Here is an 18786-nt window from a genome sequence, read left to right as displayed (position 1 = left end):
CGTGCATGAGGGCCATGTTAAGTAATTAAATATATACTCCGAAATTCTCTCTGATGATGAGTGATTATCAAGCTGGCCCTCATCGAAAGTTTGATGCTCAAGGAAACAGAAAAGAATAGTAACACCATTGCCATAAGCTAAGGTCCAAGAAAGTATTCATGGTGATGATTCATTTGTCACATAGTTAGGCCATGTGAATGAAAATATCATCATCATCATTATACCGGGTACCAAACACATGCATGCAGTGCAATGCAGAGCAGAATGCTTGGTCCATATAGACCATACAAAACGAAAGAGAGAGAGAGAGAGAGAGAGAGATGAAGAGAGAAAAAGTAATTAAAGTAGCAGTGAAGACTGATAAAAGGTTGTAACTTATAACTTAAACTTTTATCAATTGATTATGTGAGTAAATCAATGTGGTAATAAAGCTATATAATGAGAAGTATTCAACGTAAAGATAAGAAGTCCAAGCATGAAAAGTGGACATACTTCAAAGTATTATTGATTTCAAATCATCACGTGTGTCTCCTAGACAACAAACCATCACTATACCACAAATTATGGTCTTATTTTTTTTCCTTTTTTTTTTTTGGCTACGTGAAACCATATTTAACTATAAAAACCCACCATTACTCCCAACTCATCTCCACACATACAATAAACCCACTCTCATATTTGCATTCCCATCATCACCTTCTATCTACAACAAATTAAACCCTTCTAGTTACAATGGTTTCTGAGAAAAATTACAAATCCAAGAATGTGTGTGTGATTGGAGCTGGACCATCAGGGCTAGTGGCAGCCAGGGAGCTGAGAAAAGAAGGTCACAGGGTGGTTGTGTTAGAGCAGAATCATGAGATAGGAGGGCAATGGTTATATGAACCAAATGTGGTAGGGGAGGATCCTTTAGGAAGAAATCCTTTTCTAAAGGTGCATAGTAGTATCTATGAATCATTAAGGCTCACATCTCCAAGGGAGATCATGGGGTTCACTGATTTCCCATTTATGGTGAAGAAAGGTAGGGACATGAGGAGGTTCCCAAGCCACACAGAGCTCCTTAATTACCTAAAGGACTTCTGTGAATGGTTTGGGTTGAGAGAGATGATAAGATTCAACACAAGGGTGGATTATGTGGGGATGTTGGATTATGGTGCCTATAGTAATAATGATTTGAAATGGGTTGTTAGAAGCGTAGAGAAGAAGAGTGAGAAGGTGGTGGAAGAGGTGTTTGATGCAGTGGTTGTAGCCACTGGTCATTACTCTCAGCCTAAATTGCCCTCCATTAAAGGTAGGTTTATCAATTCTATTCATTTCTAGATCTCTCTGTCTCTGATTCACACAGACACAATAAGAATATGGTATGATCATGCATGACACATTTTCTTATAACATTCTCTCCCATGCTCAGGAATGGATACATGGATCAGAAAACAAATGCATAGTCACGTTTACAGATCCCCAGAACCACTCTGCAATGAGGTACTATATATATATGAAACCTTCAATCTCTATTTGTGTACTAATTTCCAAAGAGTATGAAGTATGAAGTTTAGAGATTTAAATTAAAACATTTTCAAACATAGAGGCAAATCTTCATTGAACAGATTGTGGTGGTTGTTGGAAATTCCTTAAGTGGGCAAGATATATCGCTAGAGCTTGTGAAAGTAGCAAAGGAAGTCCACATGAGTTCAAGATCTCTTAATATCACTGAGGGTTTATCTAAAGTTATATCAAAACATGAGAACTTTCACCTTCATCCACAGGTTCAAACTTCTTGTTCTTTTTCAAGTACTAAACCCATAAAGAAGAAGGTAGTTAATTCACTACAATATTCGGTAGTTTCATAGTATATATGGTACCTTGTGCAGATAGACACACTTCATGAGGATGGAAAGGTCACATTTGTAGATGGTTCCTCTATTTCTGCAGACACCATTTTGTACTGCACAGGGTAAAAAGACACAACTTTCATTAATTGCCTACACACTTAGCAGTGACAAAAATATGTAATCTATATCATTAATCAATCTCATGAATTTCACTAACTTATGGTAAAAAAAAAGATATTATGATTGGATAATTATATGATCTTAGGCTCAAAGATTATAATGTGGGGCCTATGTGCCCAAACATTGCCCTGTGTCCCTTTTAGAGTAAACTAGTAGTGATTAATTCTAATAATTGAAAGATTTCAAATTCAATTAATTATGTGTAGGTACTCCTATGCGTTCCCCTTTCTTGACACTAAAGGAATGGTAGTTGTGGATGATGACAGAGTGGGGCCTTTGTATGAGCACACTTTCCCCCCATCTCTTGCTCCATCACTGTCCTTTATAGGCATCCCTAGAAAGGTAAATAAATTACCCTGAGCTCAACAATTTGCATTAGTTTTACATCAAATTTTTCATTTCACACAGATATACATAATTTTGCAATGGTATATTTCACCAAATAATGCTAAGCAAATGGTGCAGTTAAACATAATTTTTAGCCACGTGTACAATAAGCATTGATGGACTTTGTTCACAGATCATAGGGTTCCCTTTCTTTGAATCACAAGCAATATGGATAGCACAAGTGCTTTCTGGGAGAAAGGTATTGCCATCATGGGAGGACATGATGAAATCCATCAAGGAGTTCTACCACTCAAGAGAAGTAGCAGGCATACCTAAACATTGCACCCATGACATTGCAGATTTTGAGGTATAATAATAGAAAATAAAATTTTTAAAAAAAAAAACACCCTTCTGTTGTCTTTATTAAAAGTCACTCTCTCTTAGATAATTGTGTATCCTTCCATATTTATTTATTTCCTTCTTTTGATTGCATTGCAATTCCAGTATTGTGTCAAATATGGAGAGCGTGCAGGATTGCCACCTCTAGAAGAATGGAGAAAAGAGCTTTGCCTTTCAGCCATACTTAATTCCTTTGCCAACTTAGAGACATATAGAGATTCTTGGGATGATAATGAGAAGCTCCAAGAGGCCCTTCAAAGTCCTCACTTCACTCAACTTGGGCTTCAAGATTCTTCTCTGTAAAGAGCATATCTAAAAAATATTTTATTCGTTCCCACTCCAAGTTATTATTCAGTTATGTTGATTTCCACTTTAATTTGTAAGGTTGAAGGGGGACATCAATGAATGAATTAGAAGCTTCAATCATCAAATTATATGTATAAATAAATATATCTAGTCTTGAGACAAGTTAGTAAGAGAGAATCTTATTGATGTATGTTTGTAATTTTGTTGCAGTTATACATAGTCAGCAGTACAATAATGAGTGTTAGTAATTTAATTAGGTCCACCTCAAAAGAGAGCTGAGGGATCTGGATTTTGGATTATGAAAAATTGTAGCAAAGCTAAGAAAGCTAAATGAAAATCAAGTGTGTTATAATCTTACTGTAAAATACAATTGGTAGCTTCAAAGATTACAAAATTCATGTGAACATTAGCAATAATATAGTATTAACAGTAATTAATCGATTCAGCTCAATCTATTAACATGAACTAATAGTAATATATCTATTATTTTAATATCTGGTAAGAGACGAATTTGTTACTTGTTAATCATTTGTGGTGAGATTTTGGAATGCATAGAAGTTGGTGATGCAGAGTGTGAATGAGGAATTTCATCGAACAGGTAGGGGAGACAAACACGCATGAATCATCGTAAGTGCGGAAAGCTTAAAGAAAAAGAAAAAGCTCACTAACCTATGCAATATGCAGGTAAGAATATGCTTTGGAATTCGAATCTGATTGACGAATCGAAGATGAAGCTCATCACTGCGATGAACTCAACTCCCTGCACACGCGTTTCGGCGCTTTGCACTTTTTGACTCTCATAACTTAGCCTTAATCAATCAATCATCCCATTAAGATAAATTAATTAAGAACGATTGTGGTCATTTTTTCTAAATTTATTTGAGGTTTTGTATAATGGTTTAAATAACAATAAATATTAAATTAGCTTTATAAAATCAAAGTCCACAAAATCAAATAAAGAAGGCAGGATCTGATTCCAAGGACAAATTAGGATATACACAAAAATCAAAATGATTACTTATATAGTTATATGTTATAGTCTATATAAAGCTGAAAATATTTACAAAAAGATCCCTTCTGAAATGTTTTCTGAACTCATTTTGTCTCGTAAATTTAGTTGACATGCATTTCTGCATGTCTTTCACTCATTTTACGAGACAAAATGAGTATAAATTACATAGTTTCAAAGGCGGATCAGTTAGTTATGTACTTGATTTAAAAATAAGCTGGAGATTACTGACTGGAAATCTTTGGCTCCTTTTCTTTCTACATATTTTTTGCCAACTAATTAGGCCTCTTTTCAGTAAGTCTGTAATGTTAGAAGCTGATTTACATGGCCTTCTCCTCGCCTTGGCCGGTGCATTTTTACCTGCGCTTCTTGCGCAGCCATCTGTCGAGCGAGTAGTACGAGCCGTGGCGGCTTTAACTAGACTTCCTATGGTCTTAAGATCTTTGGTCACCTCGTGCCTTGACAAACAAGCAAGACTTGGTAGAGTCTCATTCTGGAAGTCCTTCCCCCTCCGGGGCCTATTCGACCGAGTCAGTGAGGTAGACCCTTCGCCTCCTTGCTTGGATTGGCCATTGCTCTTATAGAAGCAATCTAGGACTGTTGTCTCGGTCAAATTTAAAGTCATGAACTCAAAGTAATCAAAATCAGTAGGCAGATGCTGCTCCAAGTTAACCTCACTCTCTGAATGATCCACTATTGCAGAAACAATCCCAGAAAACCAGTGAAGAGGGCTACTCATGGAAGATTCTAATGGTGAACATGTTGTCATTTGGAGACCATTATGGACCGCCACCTCGAATATCGAAACCAAAGCCTCTGCTGCCATTCTGGCTTGCTCCTCTTGGGCTTCATCGGATTCTCCTCTTGGTGGAGAACTTTCCTTATTTTCTGGACTCGTAGGGGCCTGAAGATCGATATCCATTGGCGTATTCTCATCCTCATTCGTGCATGAATTCAGGTCAATGACGCGGATCAAGCATTCATGCATCGTCTTCTCATTCTCCAAGAACTTTTCACCAGCACGGACCTGTTCCCCCTTGTCAAGAATATGATTTACATGTGAATTTTTTGATATATTCAGAGTTTCTTCAACACACAGAATTTTGGAAGCATCAGTATTTCCATTAATGTCAAATGCAAGAGTGTTGCTTCTTACATGTGTTGAAGATTTACCCTCTTCATTGAGTTTTCCTTGGGGTGCCGGCTTTTCTTTAAGCCAAGGAAATCTTGAACACTCAAATTTATCTTCTTCCCTTGAATTATGAATGCTTTGAAATGCTGTTATTGTATCGGAATAACCAGGCATGGTATTCAGGTTTATGTTCTTGGGATTGAACACATCTTCAGAGACCTGAACACACTCCCTAAGCTCATGGCTAGCCGATGATGAACCATGGTTGTTGCAGCTGCTTAGATCATCAGTATCGATTGATAGTTGATTAAATGACTTGGCGCTAAAGCAAAAGCCGTTGCGGAGAAGATAGTTTTGCAAACATGCAAAAATGTTAACTTGCTCAAGTTTCTGACTCAATGATTCAACTGGAACAGATTGCCTGTCGGTATCACTAAATCCGGCTTGGGAATTCAAGACCCTGCCATTTTGCCCTGAAAAATGGCAAATTCATTATCACCATTTGTTCAAAAAATGCATTTATTATAACTTCAATTCAAACTTGAAGACAAATTCTCACCAGCAATATTACTTGAGGACATCGGTACGAGTTTCTTCCCTGGCTTTGGCATTGGATCATCTGAGGAATCTTCAAGATACTTTCTTTTGTTCAAATTCTGTATAGCATCATTGGGAAAATTATGCCAGCCTGATTTTCTTGCTCTTGATATATCACAAACAAGGGAGCTTCCATGATGAATTCTGGGCTGCAAATCATCAGACTCCGCACCCGTCTCTTCCTTGAGATTAAAAGGTACATTTAAGTCGGCTAAACCGTTACACACAACCTGAGAAGTTCCATTTAAAGTAAAAGCTGTACTCTTTTCACTTTCGGAAGAATCGCCTTCACTATCAATGTACTCTTCAGCTGGAAGTTGGAGATCCAAAATTTTGTTACCAACTTTTCTGTAAGTGGACTGTGATAATTCAGAATCTTTTAAGAGATCTTTGATTACAGTTGGAGTAGTTTCAGAAGCAGGACATCTTTGCCTGTTCTTTTCTTGTGCCAAAGCCATTAGTGACTCGATGCGTTCCACAATTAAAACAGATGATTGACCAGCCAACAAAGGCAAGTTTGATGAATAACACAGAGAGGAACTTGACCATTATGTCTCCAACCGTAAATTATGTTTACATAACTCGTTCCTTTTAACTTCATCCATCAATTCCCTCTGTTTCTGGTAAATTTGGTGCAGCTCATGAATCTGAATAAGGCAAAAATAAGAATACGATACATAAGAATAATAGTAAAAAAAAAAAAGTATTATAAGTATCAAGAAAAGTATGCATTATTTTGGATGTAATAAGAATGGAAATAGTATTAATAGTAAATTGTTCCTCTGATGGACTGGCTAAGATTCCTATTTTCTTGTCACCTTTTACGTTTGAATACATTACTTTAACAAATGTGATAGCATCTTTCTAAAACGTTTAATTCATTTACAAACAGTGAAGTAACTCAAAATCTACTTTATATGCTGCTTCTCTAGAAACTACATTTGAATCCTAAAAGAATGCATTGAATAATTCTCTGATAAAACAAGAAGCTGACATACTTGGTCCCTAAATATAGCATCATACTCGAGAATTGTCTGCTATAGAAGTCCCTTGTTTGATGAAGTCCATGAGCTTCCTTCGGCACCAAAGATGAGGCCCTTCATGGAGTAATGTCCCGGGAAATGGTCATTGTATTGCATATTTGCACCCATGCCCATTAATGCCATGAATGAAGATGCAGCAGTTTCAACTAAACAACAAGAACCTGAAATAAAAACCAAAATCATTCAATCTAATTATGCAGTATGTGTCCAGAAAGGAATGTGATATGATAAAAACTGAATTTTAGTTCTACATATAAAAGATGTGATGTGATTGCCTAACAAAATAAGACAAACACATACTGATTTGCATGAATGTCTTTGATATAAACAATAGATAGGAATGCCAAATAACCTTGCATGTGCATTTCAGTTTCAATATGAAGTTCACAAAGACCAGCTACTAATGGAGAACATAGCACAGCATAAACTACAGGAATTTTCTCAGCAATCAGAATGAGCATGGAAGTCTTAAGTACTATGCATGCACTAGTCTAGGTGATGGTCACTGATAACAAAAATGAAATTTTAAAAAGGAAAAAAAAAAAGAAGGAAAAAGAGGGAAGGTGAAGAATTTGGATAGAATTAGTCCTTATGCTAAAATGCCAGTCAGAATCAGATTCCAAAGACAAAATAGTATCAAATGCACCAAACTCAACATAAAGCCAAGAGAAATGAAGGAAAATAGAATAAAGTTTATGATATTACAAAGTTTATGAAAGAAGAATTCGTGAAACCTGAGAAACTGAAACTACAAAGACTGATCATCAGAAAAATGAAAATTTTGACCAAAAAACTATTGGTGAAAATGAACTCATCCCTGATGAGTGATGAAGGAAAACATGTTCAGTCCAAATTCCCAAAGTAATGGTGGAATTCAACCATTGTAAGAATGGAAACTTGCCACGTTACAGAAGAAGAAGAAGAAGAAGAATAGAGAGAGAGAACCATTAATGCAGCAAGAAGAAAATCAAAGCGACCCAGAAGAGCTGAGCAATCAAAAAGTGATCTTTTTCATTCTGAGATTCCATTGAAAAGCAAAAAGAAGTGTGTGTTTGGATCTGCAGTGCTGATGGGCCATTCTCAACGAAGATTTCAGAAAGAGAGAGAGAGTAAAGAGACACGCATCAAAATTTAGAGAATCCAAATCCTTATCTTTTATCATTAGACATTAGTTAAGAAAACAAAAGGAAAAAAAGTTTACTTTAAAACATTGTTTCATTAAAATGAATTTATTTCTTTACTTCGTTAACAAAAACAAGTAACCTATCCTATCATTAAAAAAAAAACGAAAAAGAATTTGGACTTTGTAAATTTTAGGGATTTAGTTATACTATTCAAGAGTTTGGGCTATGCAACATACATGGCAGTGTATTGGTATGACCCAATAAACAATGACATTAAGTCTGGACTACACATTCTAAAAGCGGATGCAGGAATCAATGAAATGCGAGAGAACAAGCTGAGGAATTCAACTACAAACAAGTTCTACATTTATTTCGATTACCCTGTTGATGAGCCACAGATTGTGGAAGAAGATGCTGCTGCAGAACAGGGGACGAAAGAATTTGATGATTCCGTTGATGTTGACAGTATCATGAGGGAGCTTCAGTCATCACCATCCACAGAAGGGGATGGAAATGGTAGTGGAGAGGATGAGTTGTATAAACCTCCTCCGAATGTCGCTGGAACTAGTTCTGATGATGACTCTTCTAGCTGTGATGAGGAGAATGATGGTATGAAGAAAAGAAGAACTCTGAAAGGAAAGGAGAAAGTGCTGCCAAAAAATAAGGTCACTGTCAAGGAAGGGCCAGGGACAGAGTCAAGTGGAAGCAAGAGAAGAGCTGGACCAAGGACTGCAAGTGGACCTGATAGCAAAGGTACCAGGCCAGCTGCCAAGCCCAAAGAAACTGGGCCTAGTGGGAAGCCCAAAAGAACCAGGCCTATTGCCAAGTCCAAAGAAAGTGGTCCTAATGTCAAGTTCCAAAGAACTGGTGCTTCTGTGCATGCTGAAGAAGATGTCCCATCTGTGCAGCCCAATGAGAGGCCTCCAATCGGCCTCTATGTGAATGAGGAGGGTCAGATGATGATGACCCTATTTATGAGTATGAATTTGAGGATCTTCACACACCAGTATCTTCAGAGGATGAGAGAGACAAGCATGAATTACCAGTGTTTAATGAGGAGTATGGGTTTGGAGAGGGGAGATTTGAGGTGGGTACCAAGTTTGCAACCATAGATGGCTTCAAAGAAGTTGTCAGAGATATGTTCATATCTGAAGGGAGGGAACTGTTGTGGATAAAAAATGATAAGGAAATAGTGAGAGTTGCCTGCAGGGGTGAAAGCTGTCCATGGCTGACACATCTATCCTACAACAAGACACTATTATGCTTCCAGGTTAAGAATTACAAGTCCGAGCACACATGCGCAAGAGATTTGGGTAGCAATGCTGCTGATCAACACTGGATCAGTAAGAAAGTGGAGAAGAGAATGGGAAGTCAACCTCATATGACAACTAATGAGGCAATTGATTTCCTCAGAAAAGAGTTTAACTTAGTGGTGCATCCGAAGATGGTATATAGGGCAGTGAAAGAAGCCAAGGAAAGGCTAGTAGGAAACGAAAAAGAACAGTATGAAAAGCTCAGGGACTATGGGATGGAGATAATCAAGAGTAATCCCGGGTCGACAGCAAGAATTGATGTGAAGCCTATCCCTCAGTCCCTCCCTGTCTTTAACAAGATATATATCTACTTCGAGGGCTGTAAGCAAGGCTTCAAGAGTGGATGTAGACCTTTCATCCATCTAGACGGAGCCTTTCTTAAGACATACCATGGAGGCCAGTTACTGTCAGCAGTGGCACAGGATGCCAACAACCAATTCTATGTAGTGGCATTTGCTGTTGTAAGATCTGAGACCAAGGAATCATGGAAATGGTTCCTCACACTACTTCAGGAAGATCTGGGTGATGCTTCCCAATTTGGTTGGAACTTTATGTCTGACCAGCAAAAGGTCAGACTCTTACTTTCATTTTTTTGGGTTTATTAGAGTAGCAGTTTATTGGTTATGCAAATGAAATGACAATATTATGTGTTTATTAGGGTAGCATGTAATGTGTTTATTTGTTGGTGTTTATTAGGATAGCATGTAATGTGTTTATTTGTTGGGTTTATTAGGGTTGCCTATAATGTGTTTCCAAAAATGTATTTGACTAGGGCCTTCTACCAACATTAAAAGAGGTAATGCCAAGGGCACATCATAGAAACTGTGTCATGCATATATGGAAGAACTTTATTAATCGGTTCAAAGACATGCACATTAGAGACATTGTGTGGGAATGTGCTAGGTATACAACTGAACCAGAATTCAAGGAGAAAATGAATAAGCTGAAGGGGATTAACAAGGCGGCATGGGAATATTTGATGAAATTTAAACCTGCCACTTGGGTTAAAGCATTTTTTAGTCATGGACTCAAGGTTGATAACCTGAGTAATAACATGTGCGAAGTTTTCAATACAAAGGTAGTGAAGTGCAGAGTTAAACCTGTGTTGACAATGTGTGAGGAGATTAGGTGCTATTTAATGAGGAGGGTGACCAAGCATATTAGATTGTAAGAACACCACAGTGGAAAGCTAGCACCAGTTCAGGAGAAAAGGTTGCAGATGAAGATAAAATCGAGCAATAGGTAGATTGCTGAGTGGGTGGGAAACAATGAAAGAAAAAGGTTTGAGGTTACCAGAAAGAAGACCAAAGATTATGTTTTCATGTTTTCAATGCTGGTTTACATGTAAGTTGCATTGGTTATGCAGGCATGCCATGCATACATGCTATTGCTGTAATCAGAAAGAGGCATGACCAGGTTGAGGATTATGTGCATTCCTGGTTGTGTATGGAGTCCATTCACAAGACATATGCACATTGCATCAAGCCCATTCCTAGTGAAGAATTCTGAACTGCCACTGACCAGCTGAGGCCTGCCACGCCACCTATCAAGCGGCCTATTGGGAGGCCAAATGTGCATAACTGCAACAAGGACCCTGCTGAGACTCATATTCAGGGGGACAAGCTGAAAAGAAGTTTTCAGCTTACATGTAGCAAGTGCAACGAGAAAGGGCATAACTATAAAACTTGTAAAGGAGTTCCAAGCAACCCCAACTAGAAATCAAAGAAGAAAAAACCCAAGAAGACAGTTGACAACTCACAAGTTCTGGTTCTGCTTTCCCTTTCATAATCAGCCCCTCAACCAGAGGTAAGCCAGCACCAATAATGCTTTAGGACCATTTTGTACTTTTTAAAATTAGTCAGTGATAAAAAATTGGTTACCTTAAGCACTAATTACCCCATTTGGTTACATTGATGTTACATATGGTCAAAATGAATCACAGAGTGAAAAATTGGCTGAACCTAGTGCTGGGAAAGCATCTGGGTCTGCATCAATTGCTGCACCATTTATGGGCCAACCATCTGCTCTAGCACAGACTCCATTTAGGCCTCCATCCCAGCTGCCAAGAGTGGACCAACCAAACTCCAATACTGCTGCCCCTAAATTCAGACCCAAGCAACCAATTGTTCGGCTCCCAACAAGTGCAAATCCACCACCACACATACAACAAACTCAAGGCAAAAGCACCAATACGGGACCCTCGCAGGAGACCTTGAAAGCAGCTAGTAGTACCACAAAGAGAATTCTCAAGCTTCAGAAGAAGTGAACACAGTTGCATGATTTCTGTTTTTTTTTTTTTTTTGCTAGTTGTTACCATGACTTAGACAATGCTTTATATCTTTCATATCTTGGCAAACTTGTTTACATGCCAACCAGATATTTTTATATTTTGTGGTTAACTCATGCTGTTTAGCTATGTTTTGGATTAAACCAGATATATTGTCATGTAACGTTTTGGTTACAATCTATCTAAAATTACTATCTTATATAATGCTTGCAATAATGTTTAGCTGTTCTAACTATGAAAAAAAAAAGGATTCAGTCCACTAATATACTTTTCATTAAAAATCCAGCAATGGCAATTTCCATTACAACCAATTCCATGTACATCAGTCATCTTTACACCTTCAAGATACATACAGCAACAACAACAACTACTACACCAATCACAGTAATATGCCACAAACTCATGTTTTTTTTTGCTTTCAATAGACAACAGCTTCCTCTCCAACTCTTCTATTTTTTTTCTCCATATCCTGATTTCGAAACAGCTGTTCTTCAACGTTTACTCCCTCAGCTTCATCCACAGCACCCAATGCTTCAGGCTCTACGGTTCTAATCTTTTTCAAATGTTCATCCAGCCAGCCAAAGTACCGGCAGTACGGTTCTTTAGCCTGGAAAAAAATTTCAGTGAATCACCCATTAACACCCAGTACAGTCTAATCCAACTATTGAAAAATCGGTCACTTACCTTGAAGAATGGACACCCGAGAAACACTCTATTAGGGTTACTAGTCGTTCTTGACTTGTACATAATGGCATAGACGCCGCAGTAGCACTTTGGCGCAACTCGATCTCGCTCATATCCTCCTGGCACAGCGCAAGAAGATCCCCCTCCAAGTCTTGTGCATGAAGAGCTCCCTTCACTCATCATGGACAATCGCAGCATCAACACCCATGTGTTCGTCCAAGGATTTCGATCAAATAGGACTCAGGCATGGAGACGACGTCGTTTTGAGTTAGAAGGATCGATTTGTCCGTCCAAATTTTGTTTCCCATCCAACTCAGTAACCTAAACGGACAGCTGAGATTCCCCCCAGCCACATCAGCCTTCTCCGGTACCGTTTTCCAACCCAACTCAACGGAGGGGTACAATTGTCCCAGATTTTACAAGGTGAGGGGGTTAAAGGTATTTTAAATCTTGAGGGACGAAAATGTCCAAATTTAAAAAGGTCAGGAACCAATTTGTCTTTTACTCTAAAGTTATTAATGTAAACTTACATCTTTACCATATAATTCACTTTAGTCGATAATAGCGATTTATTGAGGTCAAAATAATTTAAACTGAATTGTGAAATTGATTTCCAATATATAACTCTGGTTTAATATTATTACCATCATAACATCTTTTGGGCTAAACTTAAAATATTACAGAGGAAAAAAAAGAAGAGTCAATTCATAACATCGTGTCATTCGTGTGTGTACATGTTCGTGGGTTTCTAACTTCAGGCTCTTGAGCAGCCAAGTTTGTATTTTCGAGTGTTCATTCTTCCATTTAGAGCAAGAGCAAGCAGATCAAATTCCTCCACGTACCATAGTTCTGACACCTCTGCCTGAATTTGTTTGAAGGAGAAGTCAATGCACTTTAACACCATGGTTAAGGCTTATTGGCAAGAATAATAGGAGGATAAAACAGCAAAACTAAAATGGAAGTGCCAAAACAATTCCAATTAAGGTTTCAACTTGTACCTGTTGTTCTTATTCTTATTACTGCGCCAGAAAAATTACAAATGGTACAATAAAACCACAAACCTTGAATCCACGGATCTGACGGTTAAGTCGATTAACCAGATCATGAAAAAATTGGACACTGTCCGATGTTTCAGGCAGCTCCTGCATACAATAAAAATTGGAAGTAAATAATAGATTAAGAAACCTACCGCATAATAAATCAGATACATTTCCTCAACACTGCTCAGCAATGAAGAAATCATAATGCATAAGTAAATGCAACAAACTTGTAACTGCTACACCCCCATTTCAAGTTGTTTCATTACTTCTTGCTATATTTTCTGTCCTATTGCATCTTTATTTAGTTGTGTCTCAACACTACTTGACAGTTCACCATTCCTCAATTGAATTCCCAAGTTTAGAAAATATATACGCTGAAATCATATTATAAATGTGTGGGGAACAATCTATCCCGAAAGCTTAGTAACTGGGAAGACACGTGAATGACTACTGCTTAACCCGATATGAAGAGTATATATGTTCACATATTGTGTGCTAACAGCCTAACACTCAACTCTTTTATTTGTTTGCCAAAGAGAACAAAAAAATTATTTCAAAAAATGAAGACAACAAGGATTGAATTTTAGATTACGCACTCAAAAACTGAAGCAGTTGGGTAGAGGCACAATGAAAACTTTATATCTACAAAATGAATGCTAAAGCCCTATAGAGAGCAATTACACTTGTATGCAGAGTGAAATAAACTGATGCCAAATAGAAATTTATAGGGATCTTCTGAAGTAATAACTAATAACAAATTAGTAAGTAATAAAGACAACTTCTTAACTAATACATCAGAGACAATTATGAAAAAATCCAACTCCATTGCAAATACATTATATCATTAAAATTCACACTGACATATCTTAATGTAAAACTCAATAAAATTTGAAGAAATACTGTAGATACACATTACCGTAGGTGATGCTCTAGGGGGTCCCAAGAGCCTTGCAAATGATGTGTGAAGAATTGCAGCATCATACTGCAGTAAAAAATAATGCAAGATAATCAAGAACCATATCTTTGTGCAATTTTTCTGGCATACTTAATTTCTAATAACCAATTAACTTCAGAAAAACAAAAGGATTGGATCCCATACAAGAATCTATTACATCAGACAAGAACTCTAAACTGAGTATTCAAATTATGCTTACAAGCTGCTTCTGTGGTGCATGTGGAAGCACCTCCTTCAACTTTGCGCGAATAGTTATGGGGTCTGTCCCCGAGTTGACCTACAGAAAAACCACTAAATCATTAGCCTAGGCATATGACTTACTGATACTGTTTGCATTTCTAGTACTGATACAATTCTATATAAAGAATCAATTATAAATATGGTTTCTTTCTTCTTCTTCTTGTAGTTATTGATTTAAATTTTCTTGCATTACTGATTGATGCTCAGGTTGAGCGTTTCAACAATTACCAAAACAGGCAACAAATAATGTTAAAGTAAAAAAGAATGAACCATACAAGTACAAGTAAAACGTAAACATATGTATTTATCTAAAAATTAGAAAATTTAGATTTAACCACTTAAGTCCAAAATCTAATGACTTTCTACATTGGTCTACCTTCACCATTCTAAATTTAAACTTGACAGCACTCAGTATGAAAGAGGGACAAGGGTAAACAATGCAAGAGAGAGTAGTAGCACCAAGGAATAATTTCTCATTATTGCGATTTATAATCTATTCTTTTTGTGTTGTATTTGTATTTGTATGTATCAGTATTTTCGACTTGTATTTATATTTAAACCAGTATTTTCATGTTTTCTTTCCTAAAACACTTACCAAACACAACCTAGAAGAACATTGGTCAAGGACAAGGGTACAAATAAATGATCCTTTAGATTAGGCAAAGTAACCTGCCAGCAACCGAGGAGCACCCCAGTTGAAGTCAAAACCACTCTATCCAAAACAATTTTCAAAGGGCAGAGAGTCCTTGCAACAGCCTGAACAGAAGATGCTTCGGCTTCTATCTGCAATAAAAATTTATCACGAGGAGTTAGATTAGCAAACTGCCAAGAAGAAACAGAAACGCTTAAAATGAAATCATACCTCTTCTTTTGTGGCAGGAACAGGTTGAATATGGTGGGAGGCATGAAACATGCTAAAATGGTAGAGAGTAGAGTTCTGAAACCAGATTGCTAATGGACACACGCGTCAGAATGACAATAATAAAACAAACAACAAAGAGAAGAGGGTGCAGCAACTATCTTTAAACAAATAAACCAGAAGGTAATTTACCTTTATCAAAGTATGGATTAAAAGTATTTTTGACAGCCTCCCTGTATCATGCAAGTCTACATGAATATCAAATTACTTGGTAAAAAGTAGTAAAGAAAAAAAATAATTACTCAGCGGATAACATTAAAAAGGATGGTAATTAGAAAAGATGAAGCAATAAATGTATTGTCGCTGTGGAACTATGCAACGCTGAAAGAATAGGTCATAATATTACATCTTTCATTCTGCATCTACCTAGAAAAGTTTAGCAATAGTCCATTTTGAAGGTAAGATTTTATGATACACATAACATATATATATATATATATATATATATATATATATAAGTATCCATCTAGTAGGAATATCCTATGAATCCAAGAAATTTGTAGAGATTATTGATGCTTACGCGATAGGGAGAGAGAATTCGGGGCTCATGTACAACACATTAGCTCTGACAGGAGGATTTGCAGGCTGCATATGGAAATTAATGATGAGTAGGAGCGGAAATAAGAACAAGTAGTGTGCAGGAAAGAGAGGTTAAACCCTAACCTTGAGTAGAGGCGTTACAGATCCATGGTTAAGAGTGAAGATATCGGAAAGAGACAAGGACTGAGAGGTTTGACCGTGTTTGAGGAAAGCAGGTCCATGCTGATCGAGATCTCGCTCCATGTTGTGATACAAGTTGGATCTTCGGTCCCAGTTCAAAGTGGAAGAGGAAGAAGAAGAAGAAGAAGAAGAGTTGTTGAGGAGGAGCATGTGGAAGAGAGTGAAGAAGAGGAAGGCAGAGAAGAGCCAGATGAAAGAAACGGTTTTGGAATGAGTCCAGCAACTGAAATTGGCGCTCCTAACCATATTCTGTTTCTATCAAACACCTTCCTTTCCTTCACTTCAAACCACCACAGCTTCCAACGCAGAACAACCAATACACCTACTTGCAACTTCGAAGCCTATCGCGATTTACTCTTTTTTTTTTTTTAGTAAAAACTCAGGTTAAGTAGGCTTCAGTTGGCCTTGATACTTACCGTCATTAGATGAAAATTTAGTCGAATCAGTCAAATCATTTAAAGGTTTTCAGGTATCAACTTCATATGAAGTCCACTGCACCTGAATTTTCATTTTTTTTTTTTCAAAGTTATGATGAGACTCGAATCTGAGATCTTTAGATGAGAATAAAAAGATGGTGTCATTTGAGCGGTAGTTTTTTGGGCTTGTTGGAATTTATCTTACAATTTCATCTTCTGAAAATTTTATCCCAATATTTTATGGTGAAAATTCAATTATAATTAAACTGGTCTATGCATAAAATTTAGATAGTGTTTATTTTGAGATATTGAGATAGAAACTGAAAGATTGAGACTTAGTATTATATTTGTTGGTTTAGAGACTGGTACTAAAATTTCTGTTTCTGTCTCCAAAATTTCAGTATTTCAGTACCTCCAAAAAGTGGAGACACAAGGGACTAAAATTTGTAGCGATGGAGATTGAAACTTTAATAACATTTTATACCTAAAATACTTGGTGGAAACTCAGGTGCAGTCGACTTCACGTGAAGTTGATAGTTAAAAGCCGTTAGATGAAAATTTAGTCAAATCAATCAAATCATCTAACGGCTTTCAGCTATTAACTTCACGTGTAGTCGACTGCACCTGAATTTCCACCAAAATACTTTCATTTCAATTAATTAATTTCAATTTCTGTTTCCTACTTTACACCAAACAGAATACTGAAATTTATTTCAATCTCTGTCTCTTAGACTCAGTCTCTCAGTCTCAATCTTTTCGTCTCTGTCTCTTCACCAAACGCTACCTTATAATTGAGAATGGTTAGATGATAATTTAATCAAATTTATTAAATTATTTAATAATTTTTAACTATTAATTTCTTATAAAATTAACTATTTTCGTGTTGTATAGTATGAAATTATATTTTACAAAATTATTAATTAAAAATTTTTGAGAAGATCCGTTTGGGAAGTAGATTAACTAACAACTGTTGTTGTCTATTAATCAATCATCTCGTTATTAATAAGTTTTCAAGTAGTAATTAATTTACTATTTATATAATCACATGTTCTAACTTACAACGTATTTGTATTAGAATCTTCAGATTCAGCGTATTTTTCCTACTTTATAATACACTTATGTTCCTTGATTTTGAGTTTAACATGATCAATTAGTTTGTGGTTAAGAAATAATAATGAGTTCACAAATTATTACAAAGAAGAAAGAAAGAGAAGAAACAAAGTTTTACAAGGATTTAACTCCATTTACGAATTTAAAGGCTCCAATTCAAATAAAAATTGGAGAGCCAACCATGGAGAATTATGAGATGACACCACATCCAACTCAAAACTTTAAAGTGTCAAATTAATGGATCTCTTATCTTATAAACTCCTCACTCTTCTTTGTTTTTTTTATGTAGGACTAACTTCATGTACTTCTCACGCTTGCAACATTAACAAAAATGAGAAATTTAATGATTTTTTATTTTTAATTAACTATCTAAAGGTTCCAATCCTACTTAATTAAATTTACTTAATTATTCTTTATAATTAGCATGAAGCTCCAAATTGATCCCTAAATATTTTTGTATTAGACAAACTAGTTATTGACAAAAAATTTGACAACTGAATCCTTCTTTTCTTTTTTTTTTATTTACCAAAGATAGGAGACTCGAACCCGCAACCTCTTAATTGAGTATGGAGAGACTATACCATTTGAATTATTACTCATTGACAACTGAATCCTTTACCTTTTAAAAATAAATCATTTGCATTCAGGTTAATTATCACAAATGGGATTGGTTATTATGATTTAATTTATAATAGAAAAATTGCATATGAATTAGATGTAAGAAAAAAAAACTACATAAATATAGCGCACATATATATATATATATATGCTAGTATATCAATCATCATTTGTTTATTTGAAGTAGCTCATAGCAGCACACTAGCTAGTAGTGTAGCACATAATATAAGAAAACTTTCAAGTGCAAGTGATTTTCAATTGTTAATCTTAATTATAAAAAATATATATAATATATATAATTAAGATCAACGATTAAAATTTATTAAAACACCGATATATCGGTATACCTAAAAACTTTCCAATAAATTAATATGTCAACTGGTACTCCAATTAGTGAGCTCCACGTCAAAGAAGTTAGGTTGCGTTTGTTTTTTAAAACTGAGTGAAGGTTGTAGTAGGCTTAGAGAAGGGGGGTTGAATCTATGCCTTTCTTTAAGTTACTGAAATAACCTCTTTTAATTAATCTTCTACTTCT

The 18786-nt window shown here is 36.2% G+C and overlaps 4 protein-coding genes and 1 long non-coding RNA gene across 8 annotated transcripts in view; 1 reads left to right on the top strand and 4 right to left on the bottom strand.

Moving 5' to 3' along the window:
* LOC107623031 (flavin-containing monooxygenase FMO GS-OX-like 9) lies at positions 435–3409 on the top strand. 2 transcript variants are annotated; one of them, XM_016325155.2, is made up of 7 exons: positions 435–1291; positions 1412–1482; positions 1587–1766; positions 1872–1954; positions 2219–2354; positions 2533–2706; positions 2844–3409. In XM_016325155.2, the coding sequence occupies exons 1-7, from the start codon at positions 733–735 to the stop codon at positions 3039–3041; spliced, it is 1401 nt and encodes a 466-aa protein (XP_016180641.1). In that variant the 5' UTR covers positions 435–732; the 3' UTR covers positions 3042–3409. The 2 variants fall into 2 exon arrangements, with proteins under 2 accessions (XP_016180641.1, XP_016180642.1); XM_016325156.2 differs by having other exon boundaries at positions 455–1291; positions 1608–1766.
* LOC107623029 lies at positions 4043–7901 on the bottom strand. Of its 2 annotated transcripts, none has more exons than XM_016325151.2 (4): positions 7771–7901; positions 6781–6986; positions 5745–6429; positions 4043–5658 (listed from the first exon to the last, which is right to left on the bottom strand). In XM_016325151.2, the coding sequence occupies exons 3-4, from the start codon at positions 6238–6240 to the stop codon at positions 4247–4249; spliced, it is 1908 nt and encodes a 635-aa protein (XP_016180637.1). In that variant the 5' UTR covers positions 6241–6429; positions 6781–6986; positions 7771–7901; the 3' UTR covers positions 4043–4246. The 2 variants fall into 2 exon arrangements, with proteins under 2 accessions (XP_016180637.1, XP_016180640.1); XM_016325154.2 differs by lacking the exon at positions 7771–7901 and having other exon boundaries at positions 4043–5080; positions 5210–5658; positions 6781–7740.
* LOC107619887 (uncharacterized protein At4g04775-like) lies at positions 11968–12413 on the bottom strand. Its single transcript, XM_016322125.1, has 2 exons — positions 12234–12413; positions 11968–12156 (listed from the first exon to the last, which is right to left on the bottom strand). The coding sequence occupies exons 1-2, from the start codon at positions 12411–12413 to the stop codon at positions 11968–11970; spliced, it is 369 nt and encodes a 122-aa protein (XP_016177611.1).
* LOC107623480 lies at positions 12820–16479 on the bottom strand. 2 transcript variants are annotated; one of them, XM_016325757.2, is made up of 9 exons: positions 16051–16478; positions 15908–15972; positions 15520–15560; positions 15331–15419; positions 15138–15251; positions 14428–14505; positions 14190–14255; positions 13295–13375; positions 12820–13095 (listed from the first exon to the last, which is right to left on the bottom strand). In XM_016325757.2, exons 1-9 carry the CDS (start codon positions 16351–16353, stop codon positions 12988–12990), a joined length of 945 nt encoding a protein of 314 aa, XP_016181243.2. In that variant the 5' UTR covers positions 16354–16478; the 3' UTR covers positions 12820–12987. The 2 variants fall into 2 exon arrangements, with proteins under 2 accessions (XP_016181243.2, XP_020968799.1); XM_021113140.1 differs by having other exon boundaries at positions 12993–13095; positions 13232–13375; positions 16051–16479.
* Positions 18564–18786, bottom strand: part of LOC107623482 — a 1315-nt gene continuing 1092 nt past the window's right edge. The window contains exon 3 of the long non-coding RNA XR_002355212.1: positions 18564–18598. This is a non-coding gene — a long non-coding RNA (uncharacterized LOC107623482). The remainder of the gene's footprint in view (positions 18599–18786) is intronic.

Source organism: Arachis ipaensis, chromosome B10 (assembly GCF_000816755.2).
Source record: "Arachis ipaensis cultivar K30076 chromosome B10, Araip1.1, whole genome shotgun sequence".
NCBI classification, from domain to species: Eukaryota; Viridiplantae; Streptophyta; class Magnoliopsida; order Fabales; family Fabaceae; genus Arachis; species Arachis ipaensis.
The sequence above is the reverse complement of the archived record's forward strand: the minus strand, read 5'-3'. Positions and strand labels throughout refer to the sequence as shown.